The 16,610-nt window shown below is 35.7% G+C and overlaps 2 protein-coding genes across 2 annotated transcripts; both read right to left on the bottom strand.

Moving 5' to 3' along the window:
* Nucleotides 1-2,053: 2,053 nt before the first annotated feature.
* LOC109802866 (transcription factor MYBC1) lies at nucleotides 2,054-4,774 on the bottom strand. Its single transcript, XM_029272113.2, has one exon. The coding sequence runs from the start codon at nucleotides 3,831-3,833 to the stop codon at nucleotides 2,955-2,957; it is 879 nt and encodes a 292-aa protein (XP_029127946.1). The 5' UTR covers nucleotides 3,834-4,774; the 3' UTR covers nucleotides 2,054-2,954.
* Nucleotides 4,775-6,152: 1,378 nt separating this feature from the next.
* Nucleotides 6,153-16,011, bottom strand: CIP111 (Cam interacting protein 111). The gene is made up of 11 exons (XM_083074051.1): nucleotides 15,549-16,011; nucleotides 15,219-15,386; nucleotides 14,214-15,094; nucleotides 11,655-11,859; nucleotides 10,401-10,608; nucleotides 8,955-9,361; nucleotides 7,979-8,405; nucleotides 7,688-7,768; nucleotides 7,380-7,570; nucleotides 7,094-7,281; nucleotides 6,153-6,923 (listed from the first exon to the last, which is right to left on the bottom strand). The coding sequence occupies exons 1-11, from the start codon at nucleotides 15,843-15,845 to the stop codon at nucleotides 6,863-6,865; spliced, it is 3,114 nt and encodes a 1,037-aa protein (XP_082930177.1). The 5' UTR covers nucleotides 15,846-16,011; the 3' UTR covers nucleotides 6,153-6,862.
* Between the last annotated feature and the right edge of the window lie 599 nt (nucleotides 16,012-16,610).

The following is a 16,610-nucleotide window of genomic DNA, read 5'->3' as shown; positions in this document are numbered from 1 at the left end:
TGAAGACAAAGTTGTATCAACTGAAAATACAAAATGGGAGAAAGATCTCTAGTATCATCTATCTTAACCTAGGAAGTTTTCGTGGTTTGAAATCTTCATATCAACATATTGAAAAATGAGTACTCAAATGTGATCGGAGAACCCTAATTGGTTCTCATTAAATCTTTGTCCTAGTTGCGAGTCATTTTATCATATACACAAAGTGATGATTCATTGATTGTCATGTACTCTTATACAACAAATACACGTGGAAAATGAAATAATAGTTACAGGTTAAATACAACTAGATGTGACACGTGAAAGATGAATCTTAGGCTCTCTTTTTACTGCCTTTTGTGCATAAATATGGTTAACCACATGACATTGTTATAACATTATTAATTATTAATCACATATAAAACAAAGTTAACCATATTTAAACATTTACTTAACCACTGGCGACAACTCATAACCTCGTGATAATATTAACTGCTTTTAAAATAAAGTTAACTATCAGATATTTTAATAGTATCATAACACTAATAGTCATCAATAGTAATATAAAAACTGACCAAATATAAACGCGGGTAAGCCAATGGTGCCTCGTAAGCCTGGAATTTTTTCCCCCTGACTGACTGTTCTACACACGGGTAAACTGGGCGTGCAAACTGTCTAGTTTACTGATAAATTGTTTATAATTACATTAATTTACTTTAATCATTTGGGAAGAAAAATTAACCATATATATACAAGTTTTTAAGTGGACACTGGGTGGGAGGAGGAGTATCGTATGGCGATGATCATTATCCATTGATCATCAATGGCAAAAGGAAGCAAAGTTCAAGCAAGCCGTGAAAGGACAGACACAGTACAAATTGTTAATAATCTTGCCACGCTGAAGCCTAATCCTTGTTTCTCTAAAAACATAAATACATTCAAGAAAAAACATGACAAACATATTAAGAAATTCTGAAACTGAAAAGAAGCAAAACAGTTTAAGATTGAACGCAAGGAGTCTCACATATAACGAGCCAGCACGTTCTTTGACCAGCTCATAAGTGATGCTGACCACACCTAACTATAGAGATAAGCTTCCACTTTAATTTGAAATTAAACTACAGCAAGTATGATAAGAAATAGTTCCAATTTCCAAGTACACAAACCAAATGAAAACAACTTATTCTTAGAGACCGAGAAAAATTCCAGAATGAATATCATGATCACATTAGACAGATGACTGGTTGTCAAAATTATCACTCAGTATCAAATCAGAGCATGCTCTCATAAGAGGAAACAATATTGTCCTTACTACCATAAATAGATGGAGAACATTCTGTTCAAGTAAAACCAATCTTAATTATTTTTGTTTATTTATCTTATATAATCATAATTAGTTTCTCTTATATATATATATATATATATATATATGTGTGTGTGTGTGTGAGAGAGAGAGACATAACTAGTACTCCCTCCGTCCGATAATAAATATCATCTTAGGTTATTTTATACTGACCAAGAAAAGATAATAAATAGATGACAGAGAATAGTGATTTTACAAAGAATTATCCTTATCATTAATCTTCCTTTTTAGTAAGGATGCCATATAAAAATTACTTTATACATAATATTATTATGGATACAAATGGAAAAGAGGTAATTAATACTGCATTGAAAAACTAACATACACTTACTTTTTTCTTTTATTATGACACTTATTATGCTACAGAGGGAGTAAGAGAGAAAAATTAAATCTTGGTGATATAATCATACACAGATGATCAAAGATTGCTTTAATTAATTTTAATCTCAATCATCCATTTAACTTAAATTTCCTATATTTGATGTACAAGCAATTTCAGATAATAGCATATCAATTCCAATAATATCGATATCAATATCCAACAATCATTTGTACTTTTAACATGTCATTCACAACCAGAGAAAAGATTGCCAATGCTAACAATCGGAACATTATCTCTTATGCCCCTAAGCCATAGTATAGCTAAGATATAGTCATGAGCAAATTGACCATCAAATAAGAAGACTAAGTTTCAGCCCACAAGAGAATCAGAAATTCTAGTCAAAGAAGAAATACACAATTAAGTAAACATGGAACTTATTGTGTTCGTAAGCATAGTAAACCTACAAATTATAGAAACACTTTAATTAAGTTCATCTAACATATAGACCTCACAACTGAAGTAAGATTAGAATTTTAAACGATTGCCTCACATCAGGCATTCGAGTCTTCTATAGAATCAAACAATGTACAACTCACCTCTACACGACACAAAAACTTGATACCAGGGAGAAGTCTTTCGCAGTAGAGGTTCCCGAATTTAGTCGAAGAATTCACAACCGAACATGCCAATCAGATAGATACGCTTCCATTAGTTTTTTCTACCAACTGTAATCCACGTTTATTACCACCTGCAGACACAAAGTACCAAATTGATAGCTTTGGCCACTCCTGCCATGATGAATACATACAACACAAAAAAAACTTCTCAACCAGTGAGTGACCCTCCTCCAGATTCTACCCATCAGCAGCCAATTCCCAGTCAGCCAGAGGAAGTCCCAAAGCCACAAAACCACCAATTCGCACCCAGAATTACATTACTATTGCCGCCCAAAAAGTGACATCATGATGAATGTCAGTCACCATAGAAGCTGACATAGAGAAGTTTATCCAAACAAGACCGACCATATGCCGCTACCACAAGGTAATCAATTAACTAATTACACCCCACCAGAAGCATGATGACTGCTGGAGCTTTTGAATCTGCAGACTTAAAATCTAGACTCCAAAACCACCAATTAGCAACAACACCAAATTAATCACCAACAACCCTAATACAAAATTACCAACTAAGACCCTGACTGACCAAATATTAACTCCACATTCACAACACAACAAGGAGACACTAAACTATTACTACCATCATCATCATCATCATGATATAACTCAAATTCAATCAATCATCTCCAGTTGGGAACAGAGTAAGAACCTTTCTACCTCCAGAGGCAGCATTAGCAGATTCCATGTCCTCCACATAACCAGAAACAGGGTGGTGATTGTGCACAGGGCCACCCCCCATCCTCTGAAGACTCGGCCTAGACATGAACGGGTTCTCAAAGTGCCCGTTCGGCGGCGACCCGAAGTGCCCCACCTGCCGGTGGTGGTACTGCGCCGCCGCGAGCTGCTGTTGCTGCTGGTGGTGGTGCAGCGCCGGCACCGGCACAAACGGCAGGAAGTGGTCCGAATTCGGCCGCGCCGCGGGGTGAAGGAAATGGGCGGGAACCGGGGAGCTGGCGAAGAGGTGGTCGGCGGCGGGGTCGGCGGCGGAGGCGGCACCGCCAGGGCCGCCGGCCCCGGCGGAGGTAATCCCCTGCATGCGCTTGAGGTAGAGGCGGTACTTCTGGAGGTGGCTGGCAACGTTCTCGCGGGTCAAGCCGTCGACGCTCATGAGCTGCATTATGGTCTTGGGAACGGCGTTTTTGATGCCGAGGTGGGCGACGGCGTCGACGAAGCGCTTGTGGAGCTGTGGGGTCCAGACGAGGCGGGGGCGCTTGAGGGTGCGGGCGGGCTCCTCGCCGGCGGTGCCGGAGCCGAGCTCGGCGGAGTCGGCGAACTCGGCGGAGGTGGGCTGCGGGTTGGGGAGCGAGGAAGGGTTGGAGGGCGGCGGAGGCTGGTGCTGCTGTTGTTGCGCGGCGGTCGTGGTGTGAGGGTTTCGGATGTCGAAGGCCATGGCTAGATCGGGTGTGATTAGGGTTTGCGATAGGGGCATGAGTTCATCCGGAGATGGGAGTTCCTCTTCCCATCGCGAGAACCAATTGGAATCCTCTTCCCTCATTTGTCGAATTGGAGGACTCGATTGGCGTTTTGTTAATTTAACGCCAGGGGATGAGGAATCTCTCTCTACAATTTGATTGAGAAAGAGAGACTGGTGGTGTGGAGAGAGGTTCGAGGTGGATCTTGTTTTTCTTTCTTTTCAGCTTTTTATTGTGGGTACTGTTGCTGATGCTTTTTCTTATGATTTTTATTTTTCCGGGATTTGGGGGTCTTCTTACTTGAGAGTGAGTGTTGCGAGATCTCTAGCTTTCTTTTTTTCTTTCCTTGGTGGTGCGTTTCCTATACGCGCCTCCGTCATCCACTCCCTATATTCTCATTTTAAATTTAGCATTGCTGACTCGGTTAATGTCTGAATTGGAGTGGTTTTTTGTTTTTAGCGTTTTAATTAATGGGGTGAGTACTAACTACTAAGGAAGATGTTGGTTGGGCCGGCAGAGGCAATGGCGCGTGGAATGCACGGTGGGTGGAGGTAGGTGTGGGAGATTTGGGATGTGGGCAATAAGGATGAATTGTACGGGAATGGGAAAGATTTGAGATGAGGAAGGGAATGTGGAGAGAGATGCAAAGATTCTTGGCTTTGTGGAATTTATTTCTTGTTTTGTAGATAGGGAATAAGTTGAGCTGGTGTTTGCTTTCCTTTCATGATGTCTCCGGTTTCAAAGTTAAAATTCGATTTGACTGAGGAGGGAAATTGACGGGTGAGGTTAATTAATTAAATGAGGTTTAAAAAATAATTAGGGGAAGGAAATAGTAATAGTAATAGTAATAGTAATAGTAATAAAGAAAGATGAATGCCTAGAAGGGAAGTGTTGGAAGTGGGATACCTGTTGGCTGCAGATATGGATTTATACCCCCAATCAGAGATTGCACTAAATGTAAATAAAGTGAGGTGGAAACACTAGACGCATGAGGGGTTGCGGGTTTGTCTAGCTATTATTAGCAAAAGGAGATGGCGCAATTATTGTCCCTAGAAAGGCATGTTTTCTCGTGCAGCATTGCCAACACCAATTGAATCAAACTAATATGATAAGCCTACCCCCCATGTGATACCCATGTTTGATGTTTTAACAAAATACCCATATCATGACAGGTGTATCTCTTCTATCATTAATGTTTTGGCATTTATGACATTTGCATTGTATTCTTCTGTTGTGTTGTACTGAACTTGTTTCTCCCCCCTTTCCTCTGCCAGGAATATTCATCAAAAATGCCCTCCACTTCAAAACTAAATATATCTATATACCTAGAATTAGAAATATCCAACACACCCTGTCTTCATACATTGTGTTCTACATTTCCTCCATATAAAATTAGCTGCTTCAATAATTTCACGTTGACAATACCTACATTTCTCAATGTTTAAAAATTAAATAGCAAATAAACACCCTATTTTATTGGAGCAATAATATCCCTGAATTCCAAGATCAAATCCAACAAATAGATATAAGAATATTTTTTACGTTTTCTTTTTCTTTTTGGAAAGATTTTTAGGCTTGTATAAAATGAAACATTCAAATGGTGCTTAATGAAAAAAATATTATTATTATTTTACCATCTAATTTTATTTTTTTTAAACTAGTAAGTGACGAGTTGACGTAAATATATCTTATTAGTTAAATAATAACTTAAACAATAACAGAAAAGTAAAGATTTGAGAAAATTTAGGTCACGTTATTGCTAAATAGCATGTTTAGAAACGCGTTAGAAAGTAAAAAATTACGTTAATTCATCATAAAACGTGGAAGTAATAACTATTCGCTTTTAAATAAATGTGAAAAATTGCATAAAAAACGTGCAACCAACCACACTAAAAATGTTAAATATTCATATGAACCTGAGTCTAAGAAACCAACTACCAAATGGTAAAGAATCTTAAATCCATGGTGTTTTATCCAATCATCATAGAAAAATTATCAAGATCTAACTCAGCTGGCAACCTGAATTTTATATTGACAAACTATGGTGGAAGTTTAGGAATTCAAATCTTACAGAAAACACGTGGCAAAGGGTAAATAATCGAACACCCAAAAAATGATTAATCTCGTCCCAAAAGTCACATTGACCAAAAACAAAAATCTCATGCCCAAAAGGAGGCATCATTCATGACTAAGGATACTGGTTAGAGATAGTTTTACGAGTGGGGAAATAGATTTGCGTAAAAAAATGTAGAAAAAAATTACTTGTACAGTTCAATGAGTAGATTCAGTGAGCCCAGTGCAATCATGAAACAAAGGAAGACTAATAATAACAACCATAACCTCTTTTTATTCAGATAATAATCATAACTAATGATGAGTCTATAATGCAGTAACTATAAAAGTTAACCAAATAAACTTTTCGAAGAAACTTTTGAACATAAAATCGTGTAATCATCTTCTAGTCAATAAATTTCATCTACAATTTCTGTGACATTACCAGTAGGTGTCTGTTCAAAATACTCGAAGAGTACAACATAACGCATTGAATTAGCCCAAAAAAGAAAACGAATTCTGCATATGAATTGCTCTCAGCTAATACACTGTACATATTCCTCAAGCGCTGCTATGTTTTATCAACAAACTTGTTAATTTATGATTTTGTATACAAATTTGTGTGGTCGAGATCTGCATCAAATTGCCATGTTGAAAATGACGCAGATATGGATGGCCGAGTTCCTCAGATGACATTGCTACCTCTCTCACCTTCAAAAGTAACAATTATTGAAGCAATCAAAACTTCCAAGTGAGACCACGTTAGTAATCATTCTCAAAACATGCTAATCTTCCAAAGGAAAGCTGAACATGATTCAGCACAAATTTGGGCAATTAACACATTTTTCTTTTACTTGACTCCTCTGTTGGTGCAGGACATTGATCCCCATGATTGTGCTTCAAAGCAAATAAACACAGCCTCAGGAACATGATACGGCCCTCATACTTTTAATAAAGGCTCAATCTAGCCAGTTTGCAGTGCAGATGATCCTCATGTAATAATGCACATGAACCCAATCAATGGAATATAACAAACGTAACAGTTCTCTGAGGACTGTGGTTAACTAGTTCGAGCAGTTCTCAAATTGAAGATGGAAGCTGGAAACTGATAGAGGAACTTCCTGTTTGTTCAGAGAAATTAAAAAAAAAAAAAAAGATAATTTAGTCAAAACTGAAGTTGTAAATAAAATCAGTTTCCAGCTGAGATCAACAAAACGTCAAAACCCATTAATTCCATCTTGCAGACCCAAAGACATTCTAAATATCACAAGCTGGCATAAGAAATTTTTACCAAATGTTGAACCGAGTAGATCTACTGTCACGCTGCATATGATTGAATTCATCCTTTATATCACAGCAGTGGACGGCCCTTTGAAATTTTGTTGACAACTTTTGGTAGGATTGGACTTCTGATGGCTGGATCTGTTTGATTGCCATCTTTAAATGCTTCATTGTTATAACTGAAGCATCAAGGCTCTCCTGGTAACATAACATCACAACAGATTTTACTAATTAATATAATATGTGACAAGTGACAACACATCCATCAGAAATCATGTTGACAAATGACAACAAACCTCAATTGCTGCAACAGCTGCCTCCCGACATATCAATGATATGTCAGCCCCTGTAGAACCATCTGTGAGTTCAGCTAGTTCTTTAAGGCTAACATCAGAACCACATGGGATTTTCTGCAGATGAATACGAAATATCTCTTCCCTGTCCACCTCATTTGGAGGTCCAACATATAGCAGACGGTCAAAGCGTCCTGTTTACATCAGTCATTTGAAACATAAGCTATTTACACAACGCCAATGCATCCACCTTCATGTATCTGCATGGGCATATGAGTAAGAGACATAGACAATAACAGGAGAGAGAATACCTGGTCTTAAGAGGGCAGGGTCAATCTTGTCCGGCCTATTTGTAGCAGCTATGACAGTGACATTAACTCTTTGATGCAGACCTGTCACAAAGTTTTTGTCAAAAGAAAAATATGATCTGTCCAAAGTTCAAAGAAAAACTGATTTAACAAAATTTCATTTTCTGATCAACAGATATCAAATCATCATGTATACACAAATTGAATGAGCAACAAGCAGTTTACCAGTTATCTTACATTTTAAGCAATATATATATAAGTAATCACATGCAATGCTCAAGATTCATTACTAACCATCCAACTCAACAAGAAGTTGACTCATGACCCTATCTGACACTGATACACCATCACTTTCCTTCCCACGAGTTACAGCAAGACTATCTATTTCATCAAAAAATACTATTGATGGGGCATTGGCCCTAGCTTTTGCAAATAATGATCTGACAGCCTTCTCAGATTCGCCAACCCATTTGCTGAAGAGTTCAGGACCCTTGACTGCTAGAAAGTTCAGACCTGCTTCGGAAGCAACTGCACGTGCCATGAGGGTTTTACTGCAACCTGGAGGCCCAAACAACAATACACCTGTAGGAGGCCGAGTCCCAATCCGGTTGAATGCTTCATGGTGTTTCTGTGGCCATTCAACTGCTTCCATCAATTGAGCTTTGACCTCCTTTTGACCGCCAACATCTTCCCAATTAACCTTTGGAACCTCAAGAATTACCTGAGTTGAGAAAAATTTGACAACAGAATTATGATCCTTTTTCATTAAAAATTGATGTAGTAAATCCTGATCTGTATTTGTCTAATCATGTTATTCACAACAACCATACTTGAACAGAATATTCCTCAGATCTCACTATAGTGCAATGCCTTGTGATCACAAGTTCCTCAACTTTAATAGTTTGTATCAAATAAAGTGTAGATAAAAGAAAATACAAAGAGATTTAGCAATTTATTTGAAAGAAATTCCTTAGACGTGAATACTTCAACCTTGTAAACTGACTATCCCGATCACAACCAGTGACAAATCACAGTTGAATGAAGGCATTGATTAGAGATGGCATTCCTTGTACAAGTAATTTTTATGAGACAGGTTATGCATTTAGGAAACTAAGGTAAATAATTATATGAAACTTGAAAGGGATAAACGAAAAATTTGGGACCACCAAAATAAGCCCAAATCAATAAGTATAAGACAGATCTTGAAGCACAGATAATAAATTTTATCAAAAACTGATTCCAAAAATACAACTCATGGCATTAACCATACCTCTCTCATGGCACTAGGTCTTATTTTCATCCGAGCCTTCTGAAAATCTTCAAAACTTACTTTCAAAATCTCTTCTTCACCACTATCAAGAGTTATTTCTATAGTTTCAGAAGTTGTTCCCATCTTGCAGGAAGATGCACCACCTGAATAATCTATTGAGTTTGTTGCACCATTCATCAGAGCAGGTTGCTCTGTTACGTTATCAAAACAAGAACCATAAGTCTTAAAATTAGCATAATGTCGTAAACAAATTAAGGCTGCTTCATTGCAAAGGGCAGCTAGATCAGCACCCACAAAACCGTGAGTGACTGTGGCAAGGTGTTCAATTTGTAACTCAGAAAGTGTGTGATCCATTTCACTGAGAAGAGTGAACAAAATATCTGAACGTTGTTTGGGGGATGGCACACCTGCATATGGATTAGAGGTGAAGTTGTATAATAAATGAGTTCTTCTGTAAATCCATTGAAGTATTTAAAACAGATCTATTGCCTAAAATGCCATGTTCAGACTAACAATATTTTACAGGTATATGTTTCATGAACATGCAAATCAACAACTACACACAAGCAGCATTAAATTTTGTCTTCTGTGAATTGTGAAAGGGCAGATATTGCTATTAGGTAGGTCACTTCATACAATAAAGCAGAATTAATTTAGATTGCATAACTACCAATGGCAGATATTGCTAAAGAGCCTAAATTTAAATCAACACATAAAAAAATGTTTTCAACTCCAAGAAAGGTCATGATAATGTATCCTACATGCTCTTTTTATACAACACTGCAAAAAACTGAATAGTTAAGGCATACTATATGCTGTTAGATTAGTGGGCATTTATATTCAAGGGTGTACTTTAAGAAAATTTAAATACCATGTTGACAGAGGGATAGAAAAATTTGCAAGGAAACACTAGCTCAACTGTTGGGCACGCAAGTGTGTGCATATACACATTATAAGTAGGGTTATATGTAATAAAAGCTTACAAACTCAAACTTAACCAGACAATATATAAAAAAGCATAATTTTATTACCAAGTCATTAGCGAATAGTAAGTCTAGAAATCTCCCCATTGCAAATTGGCAGTCTTGTATCAGAATATAATCAACTAAACAGCATATTATGAGTAGTAAAATAATAAAAGTTTAGATATTGCAATGAAAAGAAATAGCAATATATTTTGTACCAGTTCTTTTCAATTTTTTATAAAATATTTTCTTTCCAGGATATTCCTCTAAATCTAAAGATATCTAGTTGGAATACATCCCAGATGAATGATGTAGAAATTGCACTCTGTTCACATATAAAGCTAGATAAAGCTTGAAGTTGGCATAGCTATTAGTAACATATGGAGGCAGAAGTAGGGGTAAAATTTATAAAGTTAAGTAAATAGGTGTGTTTTAAGATAATAACATACTATTTACAGGGAGATATTAGCTTAGTTCATACCAATTTCAATTTCTTTGTCAAATCTTCCTGGTCGTCTGAGAGCTGGCTCAATATGGTCAGGCCGGTTAGTGGCAGCAATTACAAGTAGCCCTTCAGTTCTGCTAATTCCATCCATCAGATTCAATAAAGTTGCAACCAATCTTTGAGATAGCTCTTCACCCCCATCTTTCCTTGCAGGGGCAATTGCATCTAATTCATCAATGAATACCTGTACATAACCTAAATCACATCATTCTGCCATTTAGTCGAACTCTGAACATAAAAATATCAGGTTTAAAATAAGTGGAACTATTCTCAGTGATACAAGTGCAAAACCTTGAAAAAAATTTACCATACAAAACTGGAGTATCAAAAAGCCTGGAGAAAAATGTCTAGATTGTCTAAACAAGTAAACATTGAACATGAGCAGGCTTCCATATGTCACAATATGTATGGAATGTTTCAGCAATTCCAAGAATATTGAAGAGAAATTATATCTGCTTAACGGTGTAAGTCTCACCTCAATGTTTTGTGCAGTGAACTGCTCACATCAGAGAAATTATAGATACAAGAATAATTTCCGATATAAGACTGTTTTTTACACACTCAATGACACAAATGGAGGCTAATACGCATAATAAAATGAAATTTTCATGAATTTTATGATAATTTAGGCAACTTTGAGGATTTTTAATTCATAGAAGAGAATTAAATAAAAATATGAATTATCTATAATTTTGTACCAGAACTAGAAATAAAAAACCAGGGCACTAAATGGAAAAATAATGTTTAAATTTTAATTTTATACAATACTATTTCCTTCAAATCTCATCAATTTCCACAATTAAAACATTTTGTAATTGAATGCCTTAGAAACTTCAGTTATCTCCTATGCAATTTCCCTTGATTTATTAAGAGCAACATGCCAGCAGCACATACACCACATTAAAGATATTATAACAGAGAGCATAAAAAAGGAGTCTCTTAGTAAATGCATTTGTATCACAAATGTGAAAAGGGGTATAAAAGAGAGAAAATTGAAATTACAATTAGAAAATTATCAGTACCTACATGCATAGTTGTACTGTACTGCACATGCTAAGATTTAGCATTCGTTTAGAAGAGCTTATTTATAAATTATTTGGACATATATCTTATGGCATAGACTCGTGTAAGTATTTAGGATTATGATATGTCCATAATCTTATGGCATAGATTATTTCATTTAAACACGATGGAAATAACTGAAACACAATATTTGAACAAAAAACTAACCACTGCCGGTGCAGCTTGAATGGCTGAATCAAAAACTTCAAGCAATGCTTGCTCACTTTCACCATAATATTGCGTAACAATTTCAGGTCCATTTATGGGGTAAAAATTGACCCCAACATCATGAGCACATAATTGAGCCAGGGAAGTCTTTCCTGTACCAGGTGGGCCATGAAGAAGGACACCTCTTGTAGTTCTTAAACCAAAACTACAATTTGGAAAAACAAGAAGCATAAGCATGCAGAATTACATGTACACAAGTATATCAATATGTAAGGACACATAACTACAAGCATGGAGGTAAGTACTTTGAACTATAAATTCAGTCATTGACAGGCATAAACTGATATAAATGCTTGCAGCAAAAATGTGTCAGCATCCATGCCTCAAATAAATTGACTATATTAAAAGTTGAAAACCTACCATGCAGCTGTACTCACTTTGACAATAAAACAAAGAATTAACTGAATCATATAAAAAAAACATGATTATATATATGTGTGTGTGTGTGTGCGCGCGCGCAAATTAAATTAACAAGAGATATCCACTTGAACTTTATCTTTCCACAAACTAATAAATATCACCCAAAAATGATATCCAGAGAAGAGCTGTCACTGTCAGTTGCTGACTTCTATGAAGGGCATGCCTTTCTCTTATGAGTAAAATTCTAACAGTTATATCCATTAATATAAAAAAATACAAAAAAAAAATGATCGTAACAAAAGAAAGTTATTTACAGAGAGTTAAAGTGTAAGAATAAGATTTAATTAAATGAAAATAAACAATTACAAAACAAGGGAGAAGGTATTGCTTTAAACTGAATGTTAGAACACTCAAAACTCTCAAATATTTAATATTAAGGTGTAAAATATTTCAATGAATAGACATATATTCAAAGACCCTTTAAGTTCCCAGTAGACTTTTTTTTCTATAAAAAGAAGAAATTCATTAGAAAGAGAAATAAAGTACAAGAGCAGAGGATGCTCCAAATATGCTTCTGAAGCAAAAGAGCTAAATGCCCTCTTCCATTGGAATATGGGTCTATATGGGTAAACTTCTCCATAAGCACTTCTAAAAGAGAAAAATACGAAAGAAAAATGAAATATACTTTTCTATAAGCTAAAATTAGCTTAAAATTAGCTTGTGCACAAACTAAATTGTAAAAATTTTCTCTTATTAGCTTCTCCAAAATTAGCTTTTTAACTCATGCATAAACTAATTTTAACTTATGTAGAAACTTAATTTAATTTTCTTTCATATTTCTCTCTCCTAGAAGTGCTTCTAAAGAAGCTTATCCAAACAAGCCCTATGAAATGAGTGGCATAAAACTAGTGTTGTCAAAGAAGCCAAAAGGTGAAGCTAAGATGATCTGAGGTAATGAGCTAAATGGGAAAAATAGTCAGACTATAAAAAAAAATGTCTTTGGGACCCAGCACAATTTAATCTTTTATTTTACCATGAATGTTATGCTTGAGTAATAAGATTATATGGAAATTTTTGCAAAATGATATAATATTTAACTGGTTCTTCAATAACTAATGTTATAATCTTCCTTCAGCAAGGCATTCCCTGTTTTGCACCTCTTGACCATGTAAAACCACAAGCGCCTTCTGCCTTTGACTACCTCAATATAAACTATGTTTAAGACTATGGACAACACAGTTCTGGGTCTGTATAGAGTCCTGGAGAACACTATGTCCATTAAATTAAAAATTCACAAAGAGTAATGAAAAAACCAGCAAACGTGCAACCCATGTTTTAGGGAACTTCAAACAAACAACACATTAAGTAGAGAAAAGTAAACATGAACACAGTAAAGAAGATTTGTTATATTGGGAGTACGAAGACTTAAGAGGTATGCTAGCTATCCTTGACCACAAAAGAAAAAAAAAAAAAAAAAAAACTTAAGGGGAAAAAAATTAGGCTATTTATTGCAATACAATCAATTATGTTGCTTTTTGTTTAACCATCAACATAATCAATTAATCACATAATCACTTAACATTCCCCCTCCCCACCCATAATCGAATAACAAAGCCTCCCCCTCCCTATCCCCTCACTCTCACTCTTAATCGATTAACAATAACACAGCTCCTCCCACCCCAATAATAATAATAATAAAAAGAAAACAAAAATAATATGTGGGAGTTATGGTAAAAAAACGAAAAATAAATAAATAAAAATCCTTTCAAAAAATTAACTTCCACTCTATTTTTCTTCAACCAAACAACCTCTATTTCCACACAGTTTCTTAGATGTTTCTCTTCTTTTCAATTTTTCTCTGCCTACTTCCTCTCCCTCTATTTCCATCCTCTTTACGAAACACTGCATAAGGGATATCTTAGTGAGACATATACAACATATATTTCAAATATAGAAAATATTAAACCTTCGTCTCAAATATAACATGAATCCACCAAATATAATGAAGTTGCAGAAGGAACATTAATTAACAGTCAGCACAGCACTACATGAATCCACCAAACATAATGTGATGCATAGAACAACAGACAATCTATGGCAAGGAAACAAACATCAAATTCCATATCAGAGAAGACCTACCTTGATAAAGCACTGTTCACTGATGATGAAATTATGTCCTTTAATAGTGTATACTCTTTGGATAGACCACCCAATTTAGAGATATTATCACGTAAGCTAGTGTTAGTAACTATGTCTTCTAGTTTCACGCAAGGTATATCCCTTTGAATTGGCTCTTCAGACACTACATTTGATGGCAGAGACAAAAACACCTTTGTTTCATAATTAACGGTGAAAGCCTGATTTACACTGTCTGCTATATCAGAATCCTCAAGATATAAATCACTGCTTCCATTTGATGGATAGTGATCAGATCTGGTAACTGGCTCCTTCTTAGCTCCTATCACTTGGAAAATGCACAACTCTGAAAACATTGGGACATTGACAAGATTCCCTAGCAGTAAAGATCGAGAATAGAGCCATGAAGTTGCACAAGTCTGTAGTAATTTTTTAGAACTTTCATCCCCCAAAGCTAAGTTTACATCAAAAGAAATCAATGGTTGACTATTCTGTTTGGGCACACTAGACACTGAATCTTCAAATAGTGGAGAAGACAGCCCACTAGCATTAGAAAACTTTGATCCATAAGAAGGTGTAGCAGGGGATGCAACAATATCATTCTCAGATTGGACATGGGATTTCCTCTTAGACAAATCTAATGAGGGAAAGTTATTAAATTTCAACGGTTGCCCATTCTTAGAAGGAACCAGCTGAAGATACAGTTCCTTGCAATTATATATAGACAGACAATTATTTTCTGTAGAATGCTGTTCATTGCTCCCATTGGCAAAACTAGACAAGAATTGTTTCCGTATTGGATGAACAAACACACTCGTGCCCAAAGGAGGACATCCCATGGTATAATAAAGGTTTGAAGACAGACGTACTCCATTCTTCAAAACCTATGTAAATGTAATAAAGTATAAGATTTTGGTAAAGATAGATCCACTGTTATACATACAATATACATAATCTCTCAAATATAACATATAATAAATTTAAAAAAGAAATAGTAGCAAGACAAACCTTACTAGAAGGAAACACTGTTGCAAGCACAAAGTAGTTTCCTGCATCATCATCATCCAATGCCTTGCCAATTTCCAATTCATAGAATTTGACACATTCATTAGCTAACGACGCGAGGGGAAAGCTATGCAATTGCGAACTTTCCTCCCCTGGAGATGGAATAGACACCTGAAAATCAATCAAGCATAACACCACAGATATTAAAATTAATTTTAAAAAATTATTTAAACAATACAAAGCGTAGGTGCAAGCAATTGTGAAGTAAACCTAAAATTGAGACATAAGAAGTAAATATTGTAAGAAAGAACGGAAGATTATTGCGGCGATTACCGAGACGATGGAACCGGGGGGAAGAGAGGAGGAGAGCATGGAAGGTTCGGAGAGCCAAATTCTGAAGCCCTTAGAAACGGGAACGGTGTCGTCGACATGGGTGATTTCGGCGACGAATGCGGAATTTGCGATGAGAGAAGGGAAGCTTCGAGAAGCGCGTTCGCATAAAGAGGTGAGCTCGTGCGGTTGGCGCGTTGCTTTGGAAGGCGCGGTGGCATTGGAGGCCAACGATGAGTGCTGCTGCTGCTGCGCCTTGGAGTGCTTCTTTTTCGACTTTGAACTCGAACTCGAAGGCATTTTGGGAACTCTACTCAAGGTGTTGTGAAAGAGAAAGAGCGAAACCCCTCTGCGCAAGTTCAAGTTCGTAGTGTTTTTTTTTCTTTTTTTTCTTTTTTAAATTTATTAAAGAGTTCGTAACAGTAGGCAGTAGCACAGTATTGCAAGCTCTTCGTAGTTTCGTAGTAAAGTCCTTGCTTGGAGGTGGAGGGTTTTAGTGACAGTTCGCTTTTTTGGGCCAAGGATTTTGCGTTCAATTCGATAATGGTCCAATTCTCGTTGCAGTTTTTTAATTGGGCTCAATCCATCACGGAATAATATAATTATAAATTATAGTCCCGTTTTTTAAACTATTTAATTCTCACTCTTTTTATTTAATCATTTATCACTTAACTAGTTAATATTTAGAAGATAAATATTTATATATTTATTTATCTTTTATCTAAAAAATTGTTAATTAAATAAAAATATTTTAGAAGAGATATAATTAATACAATCCACAATTAAAATAGCCTCATAAAATGAAACAAATAAAAAGTGAATTAGTTGTTCAATGTTTTTATATAAAACCAAAAATAAAATAATTTTATTATTTTTATAAAATAATTTTGATGTTTTTAATGTTACCATATTTATTTTTACTCCATAATAAATTCATCCATAAGATTATAAATTGTCGTTGTGTAAATTAATTAAAATATATTGATTTTTTTTATATAAAACTGACTCTATGTACTTTTAAATATATCGAAGTGGCCTCTCCCAAATTTATATATTGATTGACTC

This window comes from Cajanus cajan, chromosome 4, assembly GCF_000230855.2.
Source record: "Cajanus cajan strain Asha chromosome 4, NIPB_CcT2T_4, whole genome shotgun sequence".
Taxonomy (NCBI): Eukaryota; Viridiplantae; Streptophyta; class Magnoliopsida; order Fabales; family Fabaceae; genus Cajanus; species Cajanus cajan.
This window is presented reverse-complemented; position numbering and strand designations above follow the sequence as displayed.